Raw genomic sequence first — 21,529 nt, 5'->3', positions numbered from 1 at the left:
TGCATTAACAAAAAAAACGACACATACTTACCTACTTCACGTCTAATAGACATGCATTAAACGTTGCCAAGAAAGTTCAATTTACATGTAATATATTTAAGTTTCCAGGCAAGCAGTTTTAGTGGTTGTTAGCGACTAGATTGTGGTAACGTAGCGTGGAAAATGTTGCTTTCCATTATTAAGACAAAGAGGCTATGCTATGTTACACATTATTCAATATGATTTTAAACCAGAAGTAAGGATATGATATTCAGTAGAATCCGAATGATTCTTATTGGCAAGAGATCTTTTTATACCCTACACCACTACGTGGGGAGGATATTATAAGCTGGTTTTGGCCAAAAAGTTTGTAACGCATCGAAATAATGGTCGCAGACCCATACTTATATATACCAAAATGAATGTTTTGACGAGCTGAGTCGATTTGGCTATGTGTGTCCGTCCATCCGTCTGTCCATCTAAATCACGCTACAGGTCACAATTTTAATCCGATCGTCACCAAATTTTGAGTGTTGATGAAGGTCCCGCAGGGGAAGAAGCCTATTGATTTTGGTGATGGTCGAATAATATTCAGGGGTCGGAATGGGCAAAAAACTTATTTGGAGAAAAAGTCAACGTTTTATTTCAAAGTCAATATCTCCGCTTCTAGCAGCTTTTGCTTTTGATAAGGGGTATATCAAACGAAAGTAGAAAATATTACCTTTGCAACGATGGAACGTAGGTTATCGTGGGTGGTCAAGCAGCGAAGATGTCCCAATAGCCGCTAATAAAACCCAACTTTTCACTTTTTCGATTTTAATAATAATGACGAATATCACAGCTTTGGTTGGGGACCATCCAAAAGCAAAGTCTAAATATAAAAGTAGAAAATCCCATCTTTACAATGATGCTAAGTAGGTTGGCGTAGGTGGCAATATAACGGAGATATCGAAATAGTCGGTAATACATCCCATTTTTCCATTTTTTTGTAGTCACGCTGCAGGTCGCAATTTTAATCCGATCGTCACCAAATTTTGGTGGTTAATGGGGGAAGAAGCCTATTGATTTTGGTGATGGTCGGATAATATTCAGGGGTCGGAATAGGCAAAAAACTAATTTGGAGAAAAAGTCAACGTTTCATTTCAAAGCGAATATCCTTCTGTAAGAGGTATATCGAAAGCAAAGCCTGGCATGGAAAGTAGAAAATATCAACTTTACTACAATGTAAAGTAGGTTGTCGTAGGTGTTCGAACAACAGAGATATCGCAATAGTCGGTAATGCATCTCTTTTTCCATTTTTGTGCAATCACACTACAGGTCGGAATTTTGATAGGATGCTCACGAAATTTTGGGGGTTGTTGGGGGTCTCATAGAGAAAGGAGCCTTTTTTATTTTTTACCCTCAGCATTTATGCTATAGAGGGTATATACACTTTCATACGGGCAAAATGTGCCTCATCGAAATAATGGTTTTAGACCCCAAGTATGTTTGGACGAAATGTGTTTCAGACAATTTGGAGTCGATTGATCAATGTCCGTCCGTCTGTCTGTCTGCCTGGCTGGAGCGCGCGATAACTCTCGAACGGATGAACCGATTCGGTTCAAATTTTGGCGTTCGTAATATTTTTTCCAAACTTAGTTTAAGTTCGAAGGTGGGCTATATCTGTCCACTCCTTCCGGTACTTCCCCCACAAAAGTTCGAAAATGTTCGGAAAATTTGTGCGCACGATAACTCTTGCAGGGAGTAACCGATTTGGTCCACACTATGCCCATCGTAAAATGTGTACCAAACATAGATAATGTTTCAATATAGACTCAACCGGGCCACTACTTCGGGTACCTCCCACACAAAATATCGGAAAAGTTCAGTTTAGGGCCATCTCTCGAATCGCTCTGTTTTAGTAACTTATATTAACTGCCCTCAATACGACGGTACAAGTTTCATTAGGGGCAAGTCCATACTTCCTGAGAAAATAGCCTGAAAGTTGCAAAAAGAAACCTATGACACTGTGTGAGGTAGTTGGAGCGCAAGATAAGTCTAGAAGGGATCTGCCGATTCGGTCCAAAATTTGGCCTTAGTAATATTTTGCCCAAACATAGTTTGAATTTGAAGATAAGCCATATCCACTCCTTCAGGTACTCCCCCCCCCCCCCCCCAAAGGTTCAAAAATGTTCGGAAAATTTGTTCATACGGTAACTCTTGAAGGGAGTGGCCGAATTGGTCCATACTTTACACATCCTAATATATCTACTAGATACTAATCAGGTTCAAATATGGACTACATATAATCACTTTGATTTTTGTTGAAGCAACTTGCATTCGCTGCCTCAATTACGATGGTAAACGTTTTTCAGGGGTAAGTACATACTTCTTGAGCAAAAATCCCGAAGGGTGTAAAAACCCCCATGGCACCATATGTAGTGACCCACTTTCATAATGGTCAATGTAGATCCATTCCTTTTAGTATCTCATCCGCAAAACTTTTGATCTCTAATCTTAATGAACATTTTTGTCGGTTTAAATTCCCAAAATTTTTAAAAACACCCTAAATACATACTTTTTTTGGAAAAAAAAATTGTTTCAATATATACCGGCTGAGGGTATATCTCTGTCGGCAAAGACTGATTGAGTTGACCATGCGCTTGAATACATTTCAACAAAATTTACCTATCCCAATTTTAATATTTTTAATTTAACCAGCCCAAAGCTTTTGCACAGGGGTAGTAGTGTAGGGTATCACATAGTCGGCCCAGTCCCGACTATAGCCTTGGCTCACTTGTTTCTTATTAGCGGGAATATAACATCTTCAAACTATCTATAGTCCGACTATCATTGGGATTGCTGTTATAAAACAATGTTTACAGGGGACACAAAAAAAATGTTTTTAAGGCTATGCATCCGTCTGTCGCGAATTATTTAAAAAAATGATTTGGGATCCGATATAAAGCTTTATGACAGCGATTAAATCAATGGTGGAATTACCGATAATTCGCCAACTCTAAACGGAAAATATAAATTTCCGGAATCCTCTCTATATGAAAAATATGGCTTAATTTAATTAAAATCATAAAAAATGTACTTCTTTATACAAACCGTTTTCAAAAAGTCCTTTTACACTATCGCATTTTCTACTTCTTCTATACTCACAAAAAATGATATGAGTCTAATGTTGCAAAAATGCAACAGTGGTAGAATTGCATTAAATCCCTAATCCGTGTCATTTAAAATAAAATCAATTTCTTGTTGATTTCCATTAAATTGTCTTTATATTTTTTTTTTCAATTTTCAATTTTTCTGGTTTCTTAGTCCAATGTATTGCACAGTAGTTTTTTGGTTTTGTAAATTAAAAAGAGAATTATGCTAAATATGTTTGATATTCTTTTGTGGGTCATTGGCTAAAGTAAAGAAGAAGAAAAAAACTATGAATAAATTTTCCACTTTCAATACACTTTTTCCAATGCCTTTAGCCAATGAAACATTTGGAGAATCTACTACTTAATAATAGAAAAAAGGAAAGAAAAGAAAAAATATATTGTGTTTTGATTTTCTTATAAAACAAAAAAGAGATATAAATACAAACTATATTCGATTCTTATATATGAATTATTAAAGGTGATCTACAATTATACATGTGTTTGATATTTGTTCTTGCCATTTCGTTTTTGTTTTTTTTTTACTTATGATATATCATATGTTTTTATGTATGTGGTGTATATATACGTCAGAATGTTTGCAAAATGTCTATATTATATTATAATTATTATTATTTTATTTCTTTTTGTTTTGCTCTTATTAAGTCTGTATTATTATAAAATATTTGAAAGAGGCTTTTTGTGTTTTTGTTTTTAGAATAAAAAAGTATTGAATTTTTTTGTTTTCATCTTATTCTTCTTTTGTTTCTTTTGATATACTGTTTTCCTTGTTATTAGAGTAGAATATGTAGAGTACTTAGAATAATATCAAGTTATATGTAACGGGTGTGTTTGTATGTACGAATATATATGTATGTATCATATGTATGTAATATTGTTCTTCGTTTATATATAGGTATGTATCATTTGTATGTATGTGTAACTATAATTATATGAATGTTTTTGTGTATATTTATATGGATATTGTAAATATCTGTAGATATGCTAACATTCGTATGTATTTGTATGAAGCTATGAAAAGGTGAGTTAATGGAAGGACATGGAGAAAAACAAAATATACAATATGTGATAACCAAACGAAAATATCCTTTAAAATGGTAAACAGATAACCTATAACTTCATTTAACGAGAATATATGCACAACAATTTCATTTCAATATATCAACTAATGGAAATATGAAGTACGCTTTTCGTTATATTGACATTGAAAACAATTTGTAATAACACTATGCAACAAAATGGAGGTGAAAGTCTGGGGAAGAGATAATTCCTTTTGGGGATGGATGTCCGTGATGAGCATATTAAGAACCCCGCGTTAGAGACCCTGTAAGCCATCAGGAATTAGCGTTATATCTTTGTTCACTGTTGCTTTAGCTTATTTTTGGGATGACATGTCTTAAAATAAAGGACGAAAAGGACATTGAAGGAAGCGAGTTAGAAGGTCGAAGTGCTCTACGAAAATAATCCTCATTCGATTCGACTGCAGACATGTCATCTCAAAAATAAGCTAAAGCAACACTGAACAAAGATATAACGCTAATTCTTAAGGGCTTATACGGTCTCCAGCAAAATATTCATCACGCCATAACGCGGAAGTTCAACTCACGGTGGATCTGTCCTTCGGTGTTCTTAATATACTCACCAAGGGCCTTTATCCCCAAAAGGAATTATCTCTTCCCCAAAATTTGTGTTCACAGTGCAATTAGAAACAAAACAGATAAACTTTCCGTTAAGTACTCTTCATGAGTCAAAAGAATAACATGGTCGCGGTGGTACAGGAAACTAAACTCAACTACAACTGCAGCTTCTGTCGTTTTTTCATTAACTACGCTGCTCTAGTCTGGATTTCCTTCCTCAGCTATACTCCATGGATAAATGTTCAAAGATCTCACAATAATGCGCTCCGAGTAACAACAGATTTTACCCGAATGTCCAGTGTGGATCACCTTCATGATGATACCAGGATGTTCTGAGTCAGATAACATAATGTGTTGCTGACTAGACAGTACCTGTCGGCATCCTATATGCCGTATCATCCCAGCCATCACAATGTGATGATGGAAGATCCAATTGCCCGACACATCCATTCGGACTTTCGCCGCTATCGTGAAGACATCCAAGACGTTATTCATCGGACGACAACCGATTGTCGATAGCGAACTCCATGAAAGTCGAGCGTCAACAGCCGGTCTTCGATGCTATAAGCGTCTATAGATGCAATAAAGTTCTAAATCACCATCATCCTGCAATTTTGGATAGTGGTCAGAATTTTCCTAGGAAAGCAGGTTCCATTTTGGCATAACGTAGGTCAGATAACAGCAATGATCTCAATTCCCATAGAGTACGTATTGTACCTTAAACAGGTGTCATTCCTGCCTTCCAACAATACTTCGTTCGCGTTGGTTCAATTGCCCATCTAACCCAACAAATCTACGTTCTATAGATTTGTGGTCAAAACAAATTGAGGTGGTGTAGATTCTCCGGGTGCACTCATCCAACCCCATGTACACAAATAATTAAAGTATATTTGCCTTTCCACTTTCTAATTATACTGGAGCCACCGTGGTACAATGGTAAACACGTCCGCCTTGCACCCAGAATATTTCAGCCATGGAAAACATACCTTAAAGTGGTGTCTTAAGGCACGCCGTTCGGTGGCGGCGATGAAAACGTAGGTTCAGTATCATGGAGCCAATATGAATTGGTGTGCACTCATTGATAACCTACGATTTCAACCGAACTGTTACAACAAAAACTAATGCAATGTGATGGTTACAACGTTGCACCAATCTTTCCAAACCTATGTCTAGCCTCAGTGCCACAGTCACATGACAACCCGTCGAGTATAATAGTCTCTATAACCAGGCCTTCCGATTTCATTATCTCTGAGTCAACCACTTTCATCAATCGTGTCACCTTGTCCGAAAAATGCCGTCACCTGACAACCTGTTTAACCGTCTCCATTAGCAGACAGCCCGACTTCGTTACCTCTGAAGCCCGCACTTTCATCAATCAGGGAAAGCTAATTTACCTAGTTTAAAAATTTTACAAATCACCGGGAGATCATCATTCCTGAAGCTGTTCACTATATACCGGCTCGTCGAATACCCGAAGGGAGACGAAATTGTCCACCACAGGCAAATGAGTTCCTTCCTGGTTGGGCTATGAGCAGAAGTGGAATATGTCGTTAGCTCATCAGAAGCTGGAATAACTGAATTGTGGGCAACGGCGAAGTCACTCTCGAACCCTAGGAAGAACAAGGATAGAACCTCAGTTACTTTTAGCGATGTTACGCCGGCTAATACGAAGAGGTGCAATGGTAATGCTGAAACAGCTGGATGAGTCGGGGTGATGAGGAGAAGTGGAATATGTCGTTAGATCATCAGAAGCTGGAATAAGTGAATTGTGGGCAGCGGTGAAGTCACTCCCGAACCCAAGGAAGAATAAGGGTAGAACCTCAGTTACTGTTAGCGATGTTACGCCGGCTAATACGAAGAGGTGCAATGGTAATGCTGAAACAGCTGGATGAGCCGGGGCGATTAGCAGAAGTGCAATATGTCGTTAGATCATCAGAAGCTGGAATAAGTGAATTGTGGGCAACCGCGAAGTCACTCTTGAACCCTAGGAAGAACAAGGATAGAACCTCAGTTACTTTTAGTGATGTTACGCCGCCTAATACGAAGAGGTACAATGGTAATGGTGGATGAGTCGGGAGTTGAGTATCTCATAAAAGTTCTCAACCTGTCGCTAGCCACCTACATCGTGCCAGAATTCTGAATGGGCAGTGCGGTCACGCTACTGAAGTTAGGTACGGATGGCAGCAAAGGCAAATCGGTCAGACCGAATTTATTTTTTTCGCTCATAGCTAATTCTCTTGAGGATTTATTCCTCCCCAGCGTCAAAAATAGGTACTCAGTTGCGGATCATCAGCATGAGTTCCCTAAGCAGCACGGCACTACAACGCCATATCCACACGTGTTAGTAGAGAACTCAACCGGAATAAGCCATGCGAAAGGACAGTGTTGGTGCACTCGGCTTATCAAAAACATTTAATACTATCAAGTACTCCAGGACACATAACCAACGACGTTGGATAGTCAGTTATATGTGTGGACACTAGCGTTTAGGAACAAGAGATCGAAGGTATAGTGAAAAAAGGATTTCTAGAAAGGTGGGGTAATATATACGCAACTGTTTAAACTATTCCATTCCTGCATTCCACCCCTCATACGGCATTGTGATACGTTAGCGGATGATAATACGATCTTGACTTAAGGTACCTCCCTTGATTTCATTTGTGAAAGGCTGAACTCCTATTTGACTGATCTTTCCCCGCAAGGAATGTGCAAATATCCGCCACTAAATCATCGACCATTCTGTTCACAACATGTACTGTGGTGATGGACACAGAACTGAATGTCCTGATCGATGGTAACAGAATTTCAATCACTCAATATCCCAAGAATCTGGGGGTCACATTCGCAATAGGTTCACGTCTTCAGCGCATGCAACAGATGTCTGCGACAAGTTGTGATGTAGGAACAAGTCCCTCAAATCCTTAACCGGTAGCACTAGTGGTGCGGATTATGAGACCTTGTTGACCACATATGTATAACGTAGTAAGTCGGTCGGTCATAAGCTATGCAGCTCCAGTGTGGTTCGGAAATATAAGTACAACGCGATGGAAGAATATTCAAACCTGTCTCAACGCCGCCCTTAGAACTGCAACAGGGTGCTCTTTCATGTCATCAGTAGACCACCACCTAACACAATGGAATTGTCACGTTGCAGTACTTGGTCCGGTGCTACCAAGAGAGAAATGCTAATCACCATATGATGGAAAGAATATGAAAGAAGAGAAGTATTGTCCTTAAAAAGACGTTCTTGGGAAGTAGTTTTTTATATCCTCGGAAAAGATGTAGTGAAAAACGAACAGAAAATTAAAGGGTTACATCTACTTATCAATTTCAAAAAATTAAAAAAAAAATCATTTGTGAAAGGCTGAACTCCTATTTATCAATTTCAAAAAATTGAAAAAAAAATATTGGTAGATTTTGAAGTGCAGGTAGTATAGAGTATGTAGCAAAATTGGCTGAGATATGTATGAGCATTGGAAGGGAACAATTTACTGTGATTTGTATGTAGCCTAGAAATTTTAATGGCCTAGAAAATTTAATGGCATTTTTGAAGTAGGTGCCAACAATAGCTCGAAAACGAATTGACCGATCTTCATATGATTTGGTGGGCTTATTAAATATATAAAAGCTTGTATTTAAACAAGACAGATTTTTTTTAAAAAAAAATTGCTCGATTTTTTGACAAAAAATCGAATCGAAACGTTGACTTTGGCAGTTCACATGTTTTTTAAATACGTTTTTTAAAATTCTGCCTCACTTAAAGACAAAGTTATTAGGTTCTTTAAACACCCACAAAAATATACGAAGATCGGCCCACACGTTTTCGAGCTAACGTTGGCACCGCAAAACGCTTTTCCAACAAATGGTTTCGCAGGTAGCCATTTTCAAAAGATTATGCAATATTTTTCGACAACAAAATTTTCAAAAATAGTACAAGATGTGCTCTTTCAGATGAAAGAAAGAGCTACTTAAAAATATTGGTAGTTTCTTTGAAAAAAAAAAAAAACATAAAAAACGACTTTTTTGGTCTGCACAACTAGGGATAACCCCCTGAGCTATTTATCAATGACATAAAAGAATCTTGTGCGTGAGAAACTGCCCAAATTTGTCACATATTACTTTTTGGAATTCAGAATTAGGGTTAATAATAAGTGCCCATAGAAATTCCAACACTTTAAATAAAAATTCTGCTCATGGAGAAATCCATGTACCTTAAATTTTTGGACATACCTACCTATCTATATACATATGTATGTATGTATGTAGGTTGAATTATGTTGAAGAGAAAATTTACATTCTTTTCATAATGTTGTAGTTGTTGTAGGACAAAACTAACACAGATTGTTTGTCTGGTTTGTTTTCGGTATGTCCGTCTGTCTGCCTGTTTATCTGTTCTGTTGTATGCAGTGATTTACTGTTTGTTTTATAACCATAAAGTGTCCCTTTTGCACAACTACGACTACTCCACTGGACAACAACAAATGTCACCCAGAACAAATACAACCACAACAACTAGCAGATCGACGAAACAGACAGACAGACAGAATAACAAGCACAATAAAAAATATTAAAAATTAATTAAATATTATGCAAATATTTTCCATAAATATTAATTAAATTGAGAGAGTGTGTGTGTGTCTTTCGGAGAATGAATGAAAAATGCGTAGGTGTGTGTGTGTGTGCAACTGTTTACATGTGCATAAAATTTATGTAAACAATAGTTGTAATACATACTTATGTATATGTTACATAGACCCATATACATATATATTTATATGTACTTATAAACATCAATGAGAAATGTTTATTAGCATACTAGAATCCTGTGAAATGAACAATGAGTTGAGAAAAATCTTTATTGGAAAATTTAAGTTTTAATTGGAATTTTCAAATTTCATTTAACGATATGTTTTCGGGGAAGGAGGGGAGTGTTATTTTCTATTTTTCTTTGAAGTGGAAGGAAGCTCCATTAATCGTTTCATATGTAGTTTCATTTTTGGTTTCCATGATTTAAGTTGATGTGTGTGTGTGTGTGGAGGGGGAAGGGAGAGAAATTTTACATTGAATTTCTACTTAATTAAGTTTTTATTGATTTCTAAATCGTTTTCTTTTGAATTATTCACTTTTATAATTTTTTTCTCTCTCTCTAAATTTTCCATAGTTTTAATTTGCATTATTCTTTAAGTATGAAATTACAAAAAAATTTGTTTTTCTTTGTTTCTTTGTTCGGATTTTTTTCTTGTTTTGCAGAATTTTCATCTAATTTACCTTTTTGTAGATATTACTTAGCCTTTATTGCATTTGTTTGGTGCTTTTAAACTATATTATGCACCTTGGCCGACAGACAATTGTGTAGAACAAATACCACAGGTTTGGGACAACATTCCATATCCAGTTCCTGAAAGAATAATGTAAAAAAATTAAAATTAATATGGAACAAATAAAACTGAGAAAGCAATAGAAAATACCCAAAAAAATAAATGTCGCCCCTTTGATACCCCCAAACAAGATTTCAATAAAATTTTATCCTCTAGTTAATACTTACAATTTCACCATCATCGCCAAAATCCAAAAACAACATCCGGTTACCGTCATCAGCCGAACCGCGTAATTTATCAAAGGGAAATTGCCATAATTGGGTTTTCGTTTGAGCCGGTGCCGCATAACCGCATTCGTACAGACAAAAGCCACGATTTAGATGCACAACCAATTGACACTGCCTGCCCTGATACAGGCAACGGAATGAGAATTCACGCTGATAGTTGACCGCATTATGGGAACCTTGAACTAAGGCTCTGGCCCAGGCAGCCATATCACGATGGGTCTCTGAACGCAACCAATAGACCAGAACACCACGTGTTGTGCCGCATCTAATGCAGAACACTGTCGATTGTTGTCCCTACAAAAGAAGCAACGTACCAACAACAACAACAGCAGCAGCAACAACAAAATAAAATGAGAACAAAACAAAAACCATAAAGAAAGAAATTTTAGTTCGCGAATGTTGAAGGTTATTGTTGTTGTTGTTATTGTTTTACTTACATTCAAAGAAGAATTATTGCCGGCACCTGCTAATCTAGTTGTGGCCAATGCAAAACTTTCTAAAGGCCGACCCCAGGCTTCCACCGACCACGGAGCACTTTCGTATATCCTAAAGCATGTTGGGAGGGAGGCCGGCATAAAGGAGGTGGGAATAAAATAAACAACAAAATATATTAAAACAAAAACAACAAAACTTTACATTGAATAAATGGACGGATGAATGAATGAATGAAGAATAAGGTTACACATAAATTACATTTTGCTCAAAACAGAAATTCTAAACCATGACCGACCACCACAAACGCCAAGTAAAGGATTTCTTTACAAAATAAGGACTGTAGAAATATTTTTAATGTGCTGTCCTTGTTGCAGAACAATACAATTAGGACATGTCTTGCAGCTTATGAAAAGTTCAAATAAGTTCAAGATTATAGCTGCTAGCCCTAGTTAGACTTTGTAAATATATTTTTCTGTTAGTTCTATAAATAGTCATAAAAAATCACATTATCGGGTATGTTCTGAGACGCACTTCACCTCTCACTTTACGCTTCAAGCATTTTGTTCACCACATTCACTGCTATTTTTTGCGAATTTCTTGGGGCTAAGATTCATTAGGGTATTTAAAAAGAATTTTAAACCCTAGTCCGTTCATTAAATACTCGAAAAATAACCGTAATTGGGGTGTAAAAAATGATTGAGACGTGAAGTGAGAGGTGAACTGAGAGGTGAAGCGTGTCTGAGAACACACCCGTATATTTCCAACAAAAAACTCAAAAAGTGACGGAGGGAGGTACCTAAACAGAGTAAGCTACATAGTCATACCAGCTGATGCTGGACGTTAACAGGTTGGTCGGTTAGCATAATCGGGAAAAGTGGCTAAATCATCTGAAGCTGTAACTCTCATTGGAGCCGGAATAAGTGAATTAAGGGCAACGTTTAAATCATCTTCGAACCCTATGAAGAACGAGGATAGGACCTATTGGTCTATCGAAAGGGTCTATAGAAGCACCCTTTCTTCCAGGAAAAGTCTATAGATGCACCCTTTCTTCCAGAAAGTGTCTTTAGAATCACCCTTTCTTCCAGAAAGAGTCTTAAAAAGCACCGTTTCTGGAAAAAAGGGTTTTAGAAGCACCATTCCTTTCAAAAGAGTCTCTAGAAGCACCCTTTCTTTCAAAAAGGATCTATAGAGGCACCCATTCTTCCAAAAAGGGTCTATAGAGGCGCCATTTTTCCAGAAAGGGTCTATAGAAGCACCCTTTATTGTAGAAAGGGTCTATAGAGGCACCCATTCTTCCAAAAAAGGGTCTATAGAGGCACCTTTTTTCCAGAAAGGGTCTATAGAAGCACCCTTTCTTCCAGAAAAATTCTATTAAACCACCCTTTCTTCCAGAAAGGGTCTATAGAATTACCCTTTCTTCCAGAAAGGGTCTATAGAATTACCCTTTCTTCCAGAAAGGGTTTATAGAAGCACCCTTTCTTCCAGGAAGGGTCTATAGAAGCACCCATTCTTCCAGGAAGGGTCTATAGAAGCACCCTTTCTTCCAGGAAGGGCCTAAAGAAGCACCCTTTCTTCCAGAAAGGGTCTATAGAAGCACCTTTTCTTCCAGGAAGGGCCTATAGATACACCATTTCTTCCAGGAAGGGTCTATAGAAGCACCCTTTCTTCCAGAAAGGGTCTATAGAAGCACCCTTTCTCCCAAAAGGGTTCTATAGAAGCACCCTTTCTTCCAGGAAGGGTCTATAGAAGCACCTTTTCTTCCAGGAAGGGCCTATAGATACACCATTTCTTCCAAGAAGGGTCTATAGAAGCACCCTTTCTCCCAGACAGGGTCTATAGATGCACCCTTTATTCCAGACAGGGTCTATAGAAGCACCCTTTCTTCCATAAAGGGTCTGTAAAAGCACCCTTTTTCCAGAAAGGGTCTATAGAAGTCCCCTTTCTTGCAGAAAGGGTCTATAGAAGTCCCCTTTCTTGCAGAAAGGGTCTATACAATCACCCTTTCTTCCAGAAGGGTCTATAGAAGCACCCCTCCTTCCAGAAAGGGTCTATAGAAGCCCCCCTTCTTCCAGAAAGGGTCTATAGAGGCACCCATTTTCCAGAAAGGGTCTATAGAAGCACCCTTTCTTCCAGGTATATAGAAGCACCCTTTCTTCCAGGTCTATAGAAGCACCCTTTCTTCCAGGTATATAGAAGCACCCTTTCTTTCAGGTCTATAGAAGCACCCTTTCTTCCAGGAAGTGTCTATAGAAGCTCCCTTTCTTCCAGAAAGTGTCTATAAAAGCACCTTTTCTTCCAGGAAGGGCCTATAGATACACCACTTCTTCCAGGAAGGGTCTATAGAAGCACCCTTTCTTCCAGGAAGGGTCTATAGAAGCACCCTTTCTTCCAGGAAGGGTCTATAGAAGCACCCTTTCTTCCAGACAGGGTCTATAGATACACCATTTCTTCCAGGAAGGGTCTATAGAAGCACCCTTTCTTCTAGGAAAGGCCTATAGAAGCACTCTTTCTTCCAGGAAGGGTCTATAGAAGCACCCTTTCTTCCAGACAGGGTCTATAGAAGCACCCTTTATTCCAGACAGGGTCTATAGAAGCACCATTTCTTCCATAAAGGGTCTGTAAAAGCACCCTTTTTCCAGAAAGGGTCTATAGAAGTCCCCTTTCTTCCAGAATGGGTCTATACAATCACCCTTTCTTCAAGACAGGGTCTATAGAAGCACCCCTTCTTCCAGAAAGGGTCTATAGAAGCACCCTTTTTCCAGAAAGGGTCTATAGAAGGACCCTTTTTCCAGAAAGGGTCTATAGAAGCACCCTTTCTTCCAGGCAGGGCCTATAGAAGCACCCTTTTTCCAGAAAGGGTCTATAGAAGCACCCTTTTTCCAGAAAGGGTCTATAGAAGCACCCTTTCTTCCAGGCAGGGTCTATAGAAGCACCCTTTCTTCCAGGAAGGGTCTATAGAAGCACCTTTTCTTACAGGAAGGGCCTATAGATACACCATTTCTTCCAGGAAGGGTCTATAGAAGCACCCTTTCTTCCAGGAAAGGCTTATAGAAGCACCCTTTCTTCCAGGAAAGGCCTATAGAAGCACCCTTTCTTCCAGGAATGGTCTATAGAAGCACCCTTTCTTCCAGACAGGGTCTATAGAAGCACCATTTCTTCCATAAAGGCACCATTTCTTCCAGAATGGGTCTATACAATCACCCTTTCTTCCAGAATGGGTCTATACAATCACCCTTTCTTCAAGACAGGGTCTATAGAAGCACCCTTTCTTCCAGGAAGAGTCTATAGAAGCACCCTTTCTTCCAGGAAGAGTCTATAGAAGCACCCTTTCTTCCAGGAAGGTTCTATAGAAGTACCCTTTCTTCCAGGAAGGGTCTATAGAAGCTCCCTTTCTTCCAGGAAGGGTTTATAGAAGCACCCTTTCTTCCAGGAAGGGTTTATAGAAGCACCCTTTCTTCCAGGAAGGGTCTATAGAAGCACCCTTTCTTCCAAAAAGGGTCTATAGAGGCGCCATTTTTCCAGAAAGGGTCTATAGAAGCACCCTTTATTGTAGAAAGGGTCTATAGAGGCACCCATTCTTCCAAAAAAGGGTCTATAGAGGCACCTTTTTTCCAGAAAGGGTCTATAGAAGCACCCTTTCTTCTAGAAAAATTCTATTAAACCACCCTTTCTTCCAGAAAGGGTCTATATAATTACCCTTTCTTCCAGAAAGGGTCTATAGAATTACCCTTTCTTCCAGAAAGGGTTTATAGAAGCACCCTTTCTTCCAGGAAAGGTCTATAGAAGCACCCTTTCTTCCAGGAAGGGTCTATAGAAGCACCCTTTCTTCCAGGAAGGGCCTAAAGAAGCACCCTTTCTTCCAAGAAGGGTCTATAGAAGCACCTTTTCTTCCAGGAAGGGCCTATAGATACACCATTTCTTCCAGGAAGGGTCTATAGAAGCACCCTTTCTTCCAGAAAGGGTCTATAGAAGCACCCTTTCTCCCAAAAGGGTTCTATAGAAGCACCCTTTCTTCCAGGAAGGGTCTATAGAAGCACCTTTTCTTCCAGGAAGGGCCTATAGATACACCATTTCTTCCAAGAAGGGTCTATAGAAGCACCCTTTCTCCCAGACAGGGTCTAAAGAAGCACCCTTTATTCCAGACAGGGTCTATAGAAGCACCCTTTCTTCCATAAAGGGTCTGTAAAAGCACCCTTTTTCCAGAAAGGGTCTATAGAAGTCCCCTTTCTTCCAGAAAGGGTCTATAGAAGCACCCTTTCTTCCAGGTATATAGAAGCACCCTTTCTTCCAGGTCTATAGAAGCACCCTTTCTTCCAGGTATATAGAAGCACCCTTTCTTTCAGGTCTATAGAAGCACCCTTTCTTCCAGGAAGTGTCTATAGAAGCTCCCTTTCTTCCAGGAAGTGTCTATAGAAGCTCCCTTTCTTCCAGAAAGTGTCTATAAAAGCACCTTTTCTTCCAGGAAGGGCCTATAGATACACCAATTCTTCCAGGAAGGGTCTATAGAAGCACCCTTTCTTCCAGGAAGGGTCTATAGAAGCACCCTTTCTTCCAGGAAGGGTCTATAGAAGCACCCTTTCTTCCAGACAGGGTCTATAGATACACCATTTCTTCCAGGAAGGGTCTATAGAAGCACCCTTTCTTCTAGGAAAGGCCTATAGAAGCACTCTTTCTTCCAGGAAGGGTCTATAGAAGCACCCTTTCTTCCAGACAGGGTCTATAGAAGCACCCTTTATTCCAGACAGGGTCTATAGAAGCACCATTTCTTCCATAAAGGGTCTGTAAAAGCACCCTTTTTCCAGAAAGGGTCTATAGAAGTACCCTTTCTTCCAGAATGGGTCTATACAATCACCCTTTCTTCAAGACAGGGTCTATAGAAGCACCCCTTCTTCCAGAAAGGGTCTATAGAAGCACCCTTTTTCCAGAAAGGGTCTATAGAAGCACCCTTTTTCCAGAAAGGGTCTATAGAAGCACCCTTTCTTCCAGGCAGGGCCTATAGAAGCACCCTTTTTCCAGAAAGGGTCTATAGAAGCACCCTTTTTCCAGAAAGGGTCTATAGAAGCACCCTTTTTCCAGAAAGGGTCTATAGAAGCACCCTTTCTTCCAGGCAGGGCCTATAGAAGCACCCTTTCTTCCAGGAAGGGTCTATAGAAGCTCCTTTTCTTCCAGGAAGGGCCTATAGATACACCATTTCTTCCAGGAAGGGTCTATAGAAGCACCCTTTCTTCCAGGAAAGGCTTATAGAAGCACCCTTTCTTCCAGGAAAGGCCTATAGAAGCACCCTTTCTTCCAGGAAGGGTCTATAGAAGCACCCTTTCTTCCAGACAGGGTCTATAGAAGCACCATTTCTTCCATAAAGGGTCTGTAAAAGCACCCGTTTTCCAGGAAAGGTCTATAGAAGTCCCCTTTCTTCCAGACAGGGTCTATAGAAGCACCATTTCTTCCATAAAGGGTCTGTAAAAGCACCCTTTTTCCAGGAAGGGTCTATAGAAGTCCCCTTTCTTCCAGAATGGGTCTATACAATCACCCTTTCTTCAAGACAGGGTCTATAAAAGCACCCCTTCTTCCAGAAAGGGTCTATAGAAGCACCCTTTCTTCCAGGTCTATAGAAGCACCCTTTCTTCCAGGAAGAGTCTATAGAAGCACCCTTTCTTCCAGGAAGGTTCTATAGAAGTACCCTTTCTTCCAGGAAGGGTCTATAGAAGCTCCCTTTCTTCCAGGAAGGGTTTATAGAAGCACCCTTTCTTCCAGGAAGGGTCTATAGAAGCACCCTTTCTTCCAGGAAGGGCCTAAAGAAGCACCCTTTCTTCCAGGAGGGTCTATAGAAGCACCCTTTCTTCCAGGAAAGGTCTAAAGGAGCACCCCTTCTTTCAGACAAGGTCTATGAAAGCACCCTTTCTTCCAGAAAAGGTCTATAGAAGCACTCTTCCTTCCCGAAAAGGTCTATAGTAGCACCCTTACTTCCATAAAGGGTCTATGGAAGTACCCTCTCTTCCAAAAAGGGTCAACCGAGGTCTTTAAAATCACCTTTTCTTCCAGAAAATGTCTATAGAAACATCCTTGCTTCATGAAATAGTCTATAGAAGCACCCTTTCGTTCGCTATCTGGTCCGAAGTGGTGCTCAAATTATTTTAATCGACAGTTTGTTTGGTCAATATTAGTAGAATTCCGACCAATAACTGCCCCGTGATTTTAGTGATTCTATTCGTTTGCATGTTCGCTTCGAGTGCGCATGCCACATCTACCTTCGACAGGCTGAGAACAAGGTCTTCAAGTTCCTAGCCGTCAGTACTTGGGGTGCAAAGAAAGAAATCTTGATGATCACGTATAACGCGATAGGTAGGTCTGTGTTAAGCCATGCGAATATAAGTGCAACGCAATGGAACAATATGCAAACCTGTCACAATACCGCTCTGATATCTGCAACAGGGAACTACCTCTTGTCTTCAGTAGACTATCTACATGAGGAGACAAAGATTCTTACAGTACTACAACACAATAGCATGCTCTTGTTGCAGTACTTCCTCAGGTGTTGCCGTGGAAGCCATCCTTATCATCATTTAGGGGATAGGACCACCCACCCTGAAATGTCTAGGAGGGATTTTAATAAATTAGAAAGAGAGGTCCAACTTTACAAGTGAGAACCCCTAGATCAGCAAGCTTATCAAGCAGATTTGAATAGCATTCACGCAGATGCCATAAATAACTATCGAATGCGGTCTCCCATCTGTCGGGCCGAGAACCCTCAGCTCCCAAAAAGGTAGCTTTTGCCTTAAAAACACCGTGCAAAACATCTACCAATATGTGGCACAGGCCATGACACACTGCACCTTTTCAACTGTCCCACAAACACACTCAACTATCTCCAGCAGCCACCTTCCTATAATTGGAGATAGACCCGGATCTAGATTAAGCAGAATAACGAAGTTATAAACATATCAAATGCTGTTACAACAACAACTAGCCACAAATTCTGATTATTTTATGCAGTGTTAAACGTCGTGCCAACTTGGCGAGACTTCGTAATAGTCATACCAAATATATGGACACCATAGCCCATCTCAAATGATTTTTTTTTTTTGTTTTGCTGTTTATTTTCGTAGACGCTATTTTCCATGCAATTTTTGCGTAAACAAAAAATTCACAATAACAAATATTAATCTTGTACAGATTCATTTCATTCGAATTTTGGCCTTTGGCTTCAGATTAATTTCTTTGACAAAGTATTTTTTTTATTAACTTTTTTATGTAATTTTTTGTTTGTTTTCAATACTTCTTGATATTAATAACTATGGTACTATTTCCCTTATTTGATATACTCGAGTCGTTTTGTCAAGGCAACTGTTATGCTTGTTTTTGTTTGACTGTCGTTTGCTTTTCCACAGGGAGCTCATCAATCAATGACAAATTAGCTCCTCATTTCCCTAAACACAAAACAAAAGATTTATGTCATGCATACCATCAGTACCAATATTACAACAACAACATCAGCAACAAAAAGGTTTTTCTGTTGTCAGCGAAAACAAAAAACGGAAATGATTATTTGTGTTTTTATTTGCCATGTTGGTGTTTTTTTTTCGTACTCAAGGATTGGCTCTTTCTTTATTGTTTTTTGACTTTCCATTGAAAATACACATTTCTTTTGTTCAGCCATTGTTTTGGTGTATTGTTGATTATATATTTTGCTCTTCTTGTTCTTTTACTTCCTCATGGCACTCAGCAAAATCTCAACGGGAAATGCAGTATTTTTCAGGTTTTTTATTTCCTTTATTTGCCTTGAGTTTGGTTGAGGAGGGGGGATATCTCCCACAGAGAATATATGCGAGTGTGATCTCATATCTTCTTTTTTATATGCAAAGTTATTGATGGCTTTGGGCATGTGGGTGAGTATGTGTATATGTCTGTGTGTGTGTGTGAGTTAAGCCATGAATAAATCTATGCCCATTTAAAGTTCTTGTCATACTGATGTGGTTTATGAGAATTGTACCACCAAATATGCAAGTGGGTTTGTGTGTTTGAAGTCCCCTTTTTGCTTATTTCCTTCTAGTTGTTGTTGTTTTCTTGCAACTCTGCTCTTCTCCTGCTGCCTTATCATCTACCTAACATCAATGGCCAATAACTAAAGCATTGAAATATTCAAATGTGAGACAAAAATTGAAAACTGCAAAGTAACAATTTCCTACAATTTGACTTTTCAGCAAGAAATTTGTTTAGTTGCATTCAAATTCAAATTCATTGAATGCATAGGACATGCATACAATCCGACAAACAGAGGCAAAAAATTGGGGGGCTACATCAATAATTTATGGAAGAGTTACAATAATAATTTGGATTAGAAGAAAAATATATATAGATCCATTTCCATTCCATTTCCCCGACCGACCGACCACTTTTTTTTAGGATCGGCAATTATATCATGAATGCAGTCCGATTTTTAGAAAAATTGAAAATTTAAAAGTCTTTTTAACTTGATGTTCTCGTGTTGAATGTTTTAATAAGCAACTTTTCTGGGAGAGGGCAGAGAAGTAAGAGTTCCTTAGTATCTGCTCTCTCTCTCTCCCCAAAGAATTTAAAAATTGCTTTTGAATGGCTTTACTGTATGAATACCGAGTAAAGACAATTTCTGGTAATGAGTTTTTTTTCTATTACAACGACTGAGTCGAATGAGTATCATCAACACGTATACGCCCTTCAAAGGAATTTTAATAAACTCATTGATGTTGAGAATAATTTTATTGTTCCTCAACTTTTCAAAATCCATAAATTTCTTTTATATTCCCAAACTTTTCAAAAAACCCTCTTTCAATATCATCAATATATGTGCATTGTGTATTGCCTTAATATTGTTGACAATAAAAAAATCGAAAGAAGAAAAAAAAAACAACATTTTAGCAATGCTAACGAAGAACATTTGACATATTGTCTGTTACATGAAAGTAAAAAATATACAACAATCTCAAATAATAATAAAACCCATGCATATATATGAGGCTTCAAGTGCACTCACACACGCACACCGACTGACTGACATACACGATAAAATATCTAGTCTATCTTCCGGCAAATATTCTGCTCGATGAACATCTCTGGACATATTTCTTCGACTGACTTTGTTATCGGCAGTAACAGCAGCAACAACAAAAAATCCAATAAAATATTTCTGTATGGTGATAAACATGGCCTCACTATAACCGCACAGAACAAAATAGTTTTCAGTTGTTATCTGAGATTTGTCAACAACAGGAATTTCATTTGCCAACCCTCATTGTCAAGAGGTTAAATAACTTTTACCATACAAGCAATACCGACTGTTTGTTGCTGTTGTTGTTGTTGGTAAGAACTTTTAATTTAATATCAAGCCAAGAAGAAGGGAAAAAGGCCAATGTGTTAATGTTGACAAGGAAATGTGTAAATGTGCAGACATTTTTCTTGCTGACAATGGGAAATTCTTGTTTTTCTCGATAAGAAGTAAAATTGCCACAATTATTCGGTCAAAAGTTCAGATTGTTTGTGAAATGACAGTAAATGAATTGGAAAGCAATTGAAGACAATAAACAAACAAACAAATAATATTAATAATGACACTCATGGCGTATAATTACTATCATAAATTATACGCTCCCCAGGGGTTTCTTTATTAAACCTGGAAAATTAATTTCAAACAAATCTCTTTAATTTGCAAACAAGGCGTTTTTGTTGGTCATTTTTTAATTTTCTCTTTCCCCCATATTTTCACCATCTCGGGACAAAAAAAAAACACAATCCTTTAATGTGAAAACAAAAAACCCTTTTAATAAAAGAAATGATGACAAAGTAGAAACTAAAACAAGATGAATAATGAGATGTAACATAAGAAGAACATACCTTAACTCACGTTCGGTTACAGCCACAAATATGGGTTGCCATTTATCATTTTCATCAGAACTTTCTGAACTAGAACGACCACTTGGCTGCAAACAAAGAGAATAGAAAAAAGGGGGGGGGGGGAAATAGTGAAAAAGAATTGCACACAAAAGTAGAAAAAACGTTAGTTTGAAAGACATGGAAATATGCAATTGCAACTTAAAACCAAAGTACATGGGGAAATCATACAAATGAAATGGAACATAAAGGCAAAAGGATGCCATAAACGGTTGGTCTTCGCTTTCTTTGTCTTTGTCAAAGAGAATCCAACGCCATGTTCAAGTGATATTTTAGAGGAGTTCTGGTGACTCAAAGTGCAAATTGAAAAGAAACAACCACCAAGTCAGTCCATTAAGATAAAACTTACCACTTCACCACCACTGCCGGCACTTGTTGTGGTACCTGTCATGGCATTATTGCCACCACCGCCACTTGCATTGCTGGCTCCACTGCTGCCACTTAAACGTCTGCTTAGCCAGCCAATATGTTTGAGTTCGCCGATGACATTCATTAAAGCTCGATTGGCTTCCACTAAAGCACGTTGGGTGGAACCACTCATGGCACTGTGCAAGGCATTAAACCACACCAAGGCTTCGGCGGAGTCAGCGGCGCGCAATATGCACGAATGTACACCATCCGGTGAATGTAATTCCAAGCAACGATTTTCTGAAACGAAACCAAAAGAAGCCAAGAAACAGAATTTAAATCAAACCGAAATAAGTTGCAGCACATCAACATGCAGGCTGGCATTACAGACAGATTTTTCGTATAATTCCTATGAAATTATTTTGATATAAATTCTGATGTGACACATGTTT

At 38.6% G+C, this 21,529-nt stretch overlaps 1 protein-coding gene across 7 annotated transcripts in view; it reads right to left on the bottom strand.

Moving 5' to 3' along the window:
• Positions 1–9,702: 9,702 nt before the first annotated feature.
• Syn1 (Syntrophin-like 1) overlaps positions 9,703–21,529 on the bottom strand; it is a 101,224-nt gene continuing 89,397 nt past the window's right edge. For all 7 annotated transcript variants that reach the window (XM_073986355.1, XM_073986354.1, XM_073986357.1 and 4 more), the window contains 5 exons: positions 21,079–21,377; positions 20,673–20,758; positions 10,811–10,919; positions 10,314–10,667; positions 9,703–10,166 (listed from right to left, as the gene is read on the bottom strand). In XM_073986355.1, coding sequence (XP_073842456.1) covers positions 10,083–10,166; positions 10,314–10,667; positions 10,811–10,919; positions 20,673–20,758; positions 21,079–21,377 — 932 coding nt within the window. In that variant the 3' untranslated portion in view covers positions 9,703–10,082. The remainder of the gene's footprint in view (positions 10,167–10,313; positions 10,668–10,810; positions 10,920–20,672; positions 20,759–21,078; positions 21,378–21,529) is intronic.

The sequence above is a fragment of the Musca autumnalis genome, unplaced genomic scaffold, assembly GCF_047663935.1.
Source record: "Musca autumnalis isolate F117 unplaced genomic scaffold, ASM4766393v1 scaffold_4, whole genome shotgun sequence".
Lineage (NCBI taxonomy): Eukaryota > Metazoa > Arthropoda > Insecta > Diptera > Muscidae > Musca > Musca autumnalis.
The sequence above is the reverse complement of the archived record's forward strand: the minus strand, read 5'-3'. Positions and strand labels throughout refer to the sequence as shown.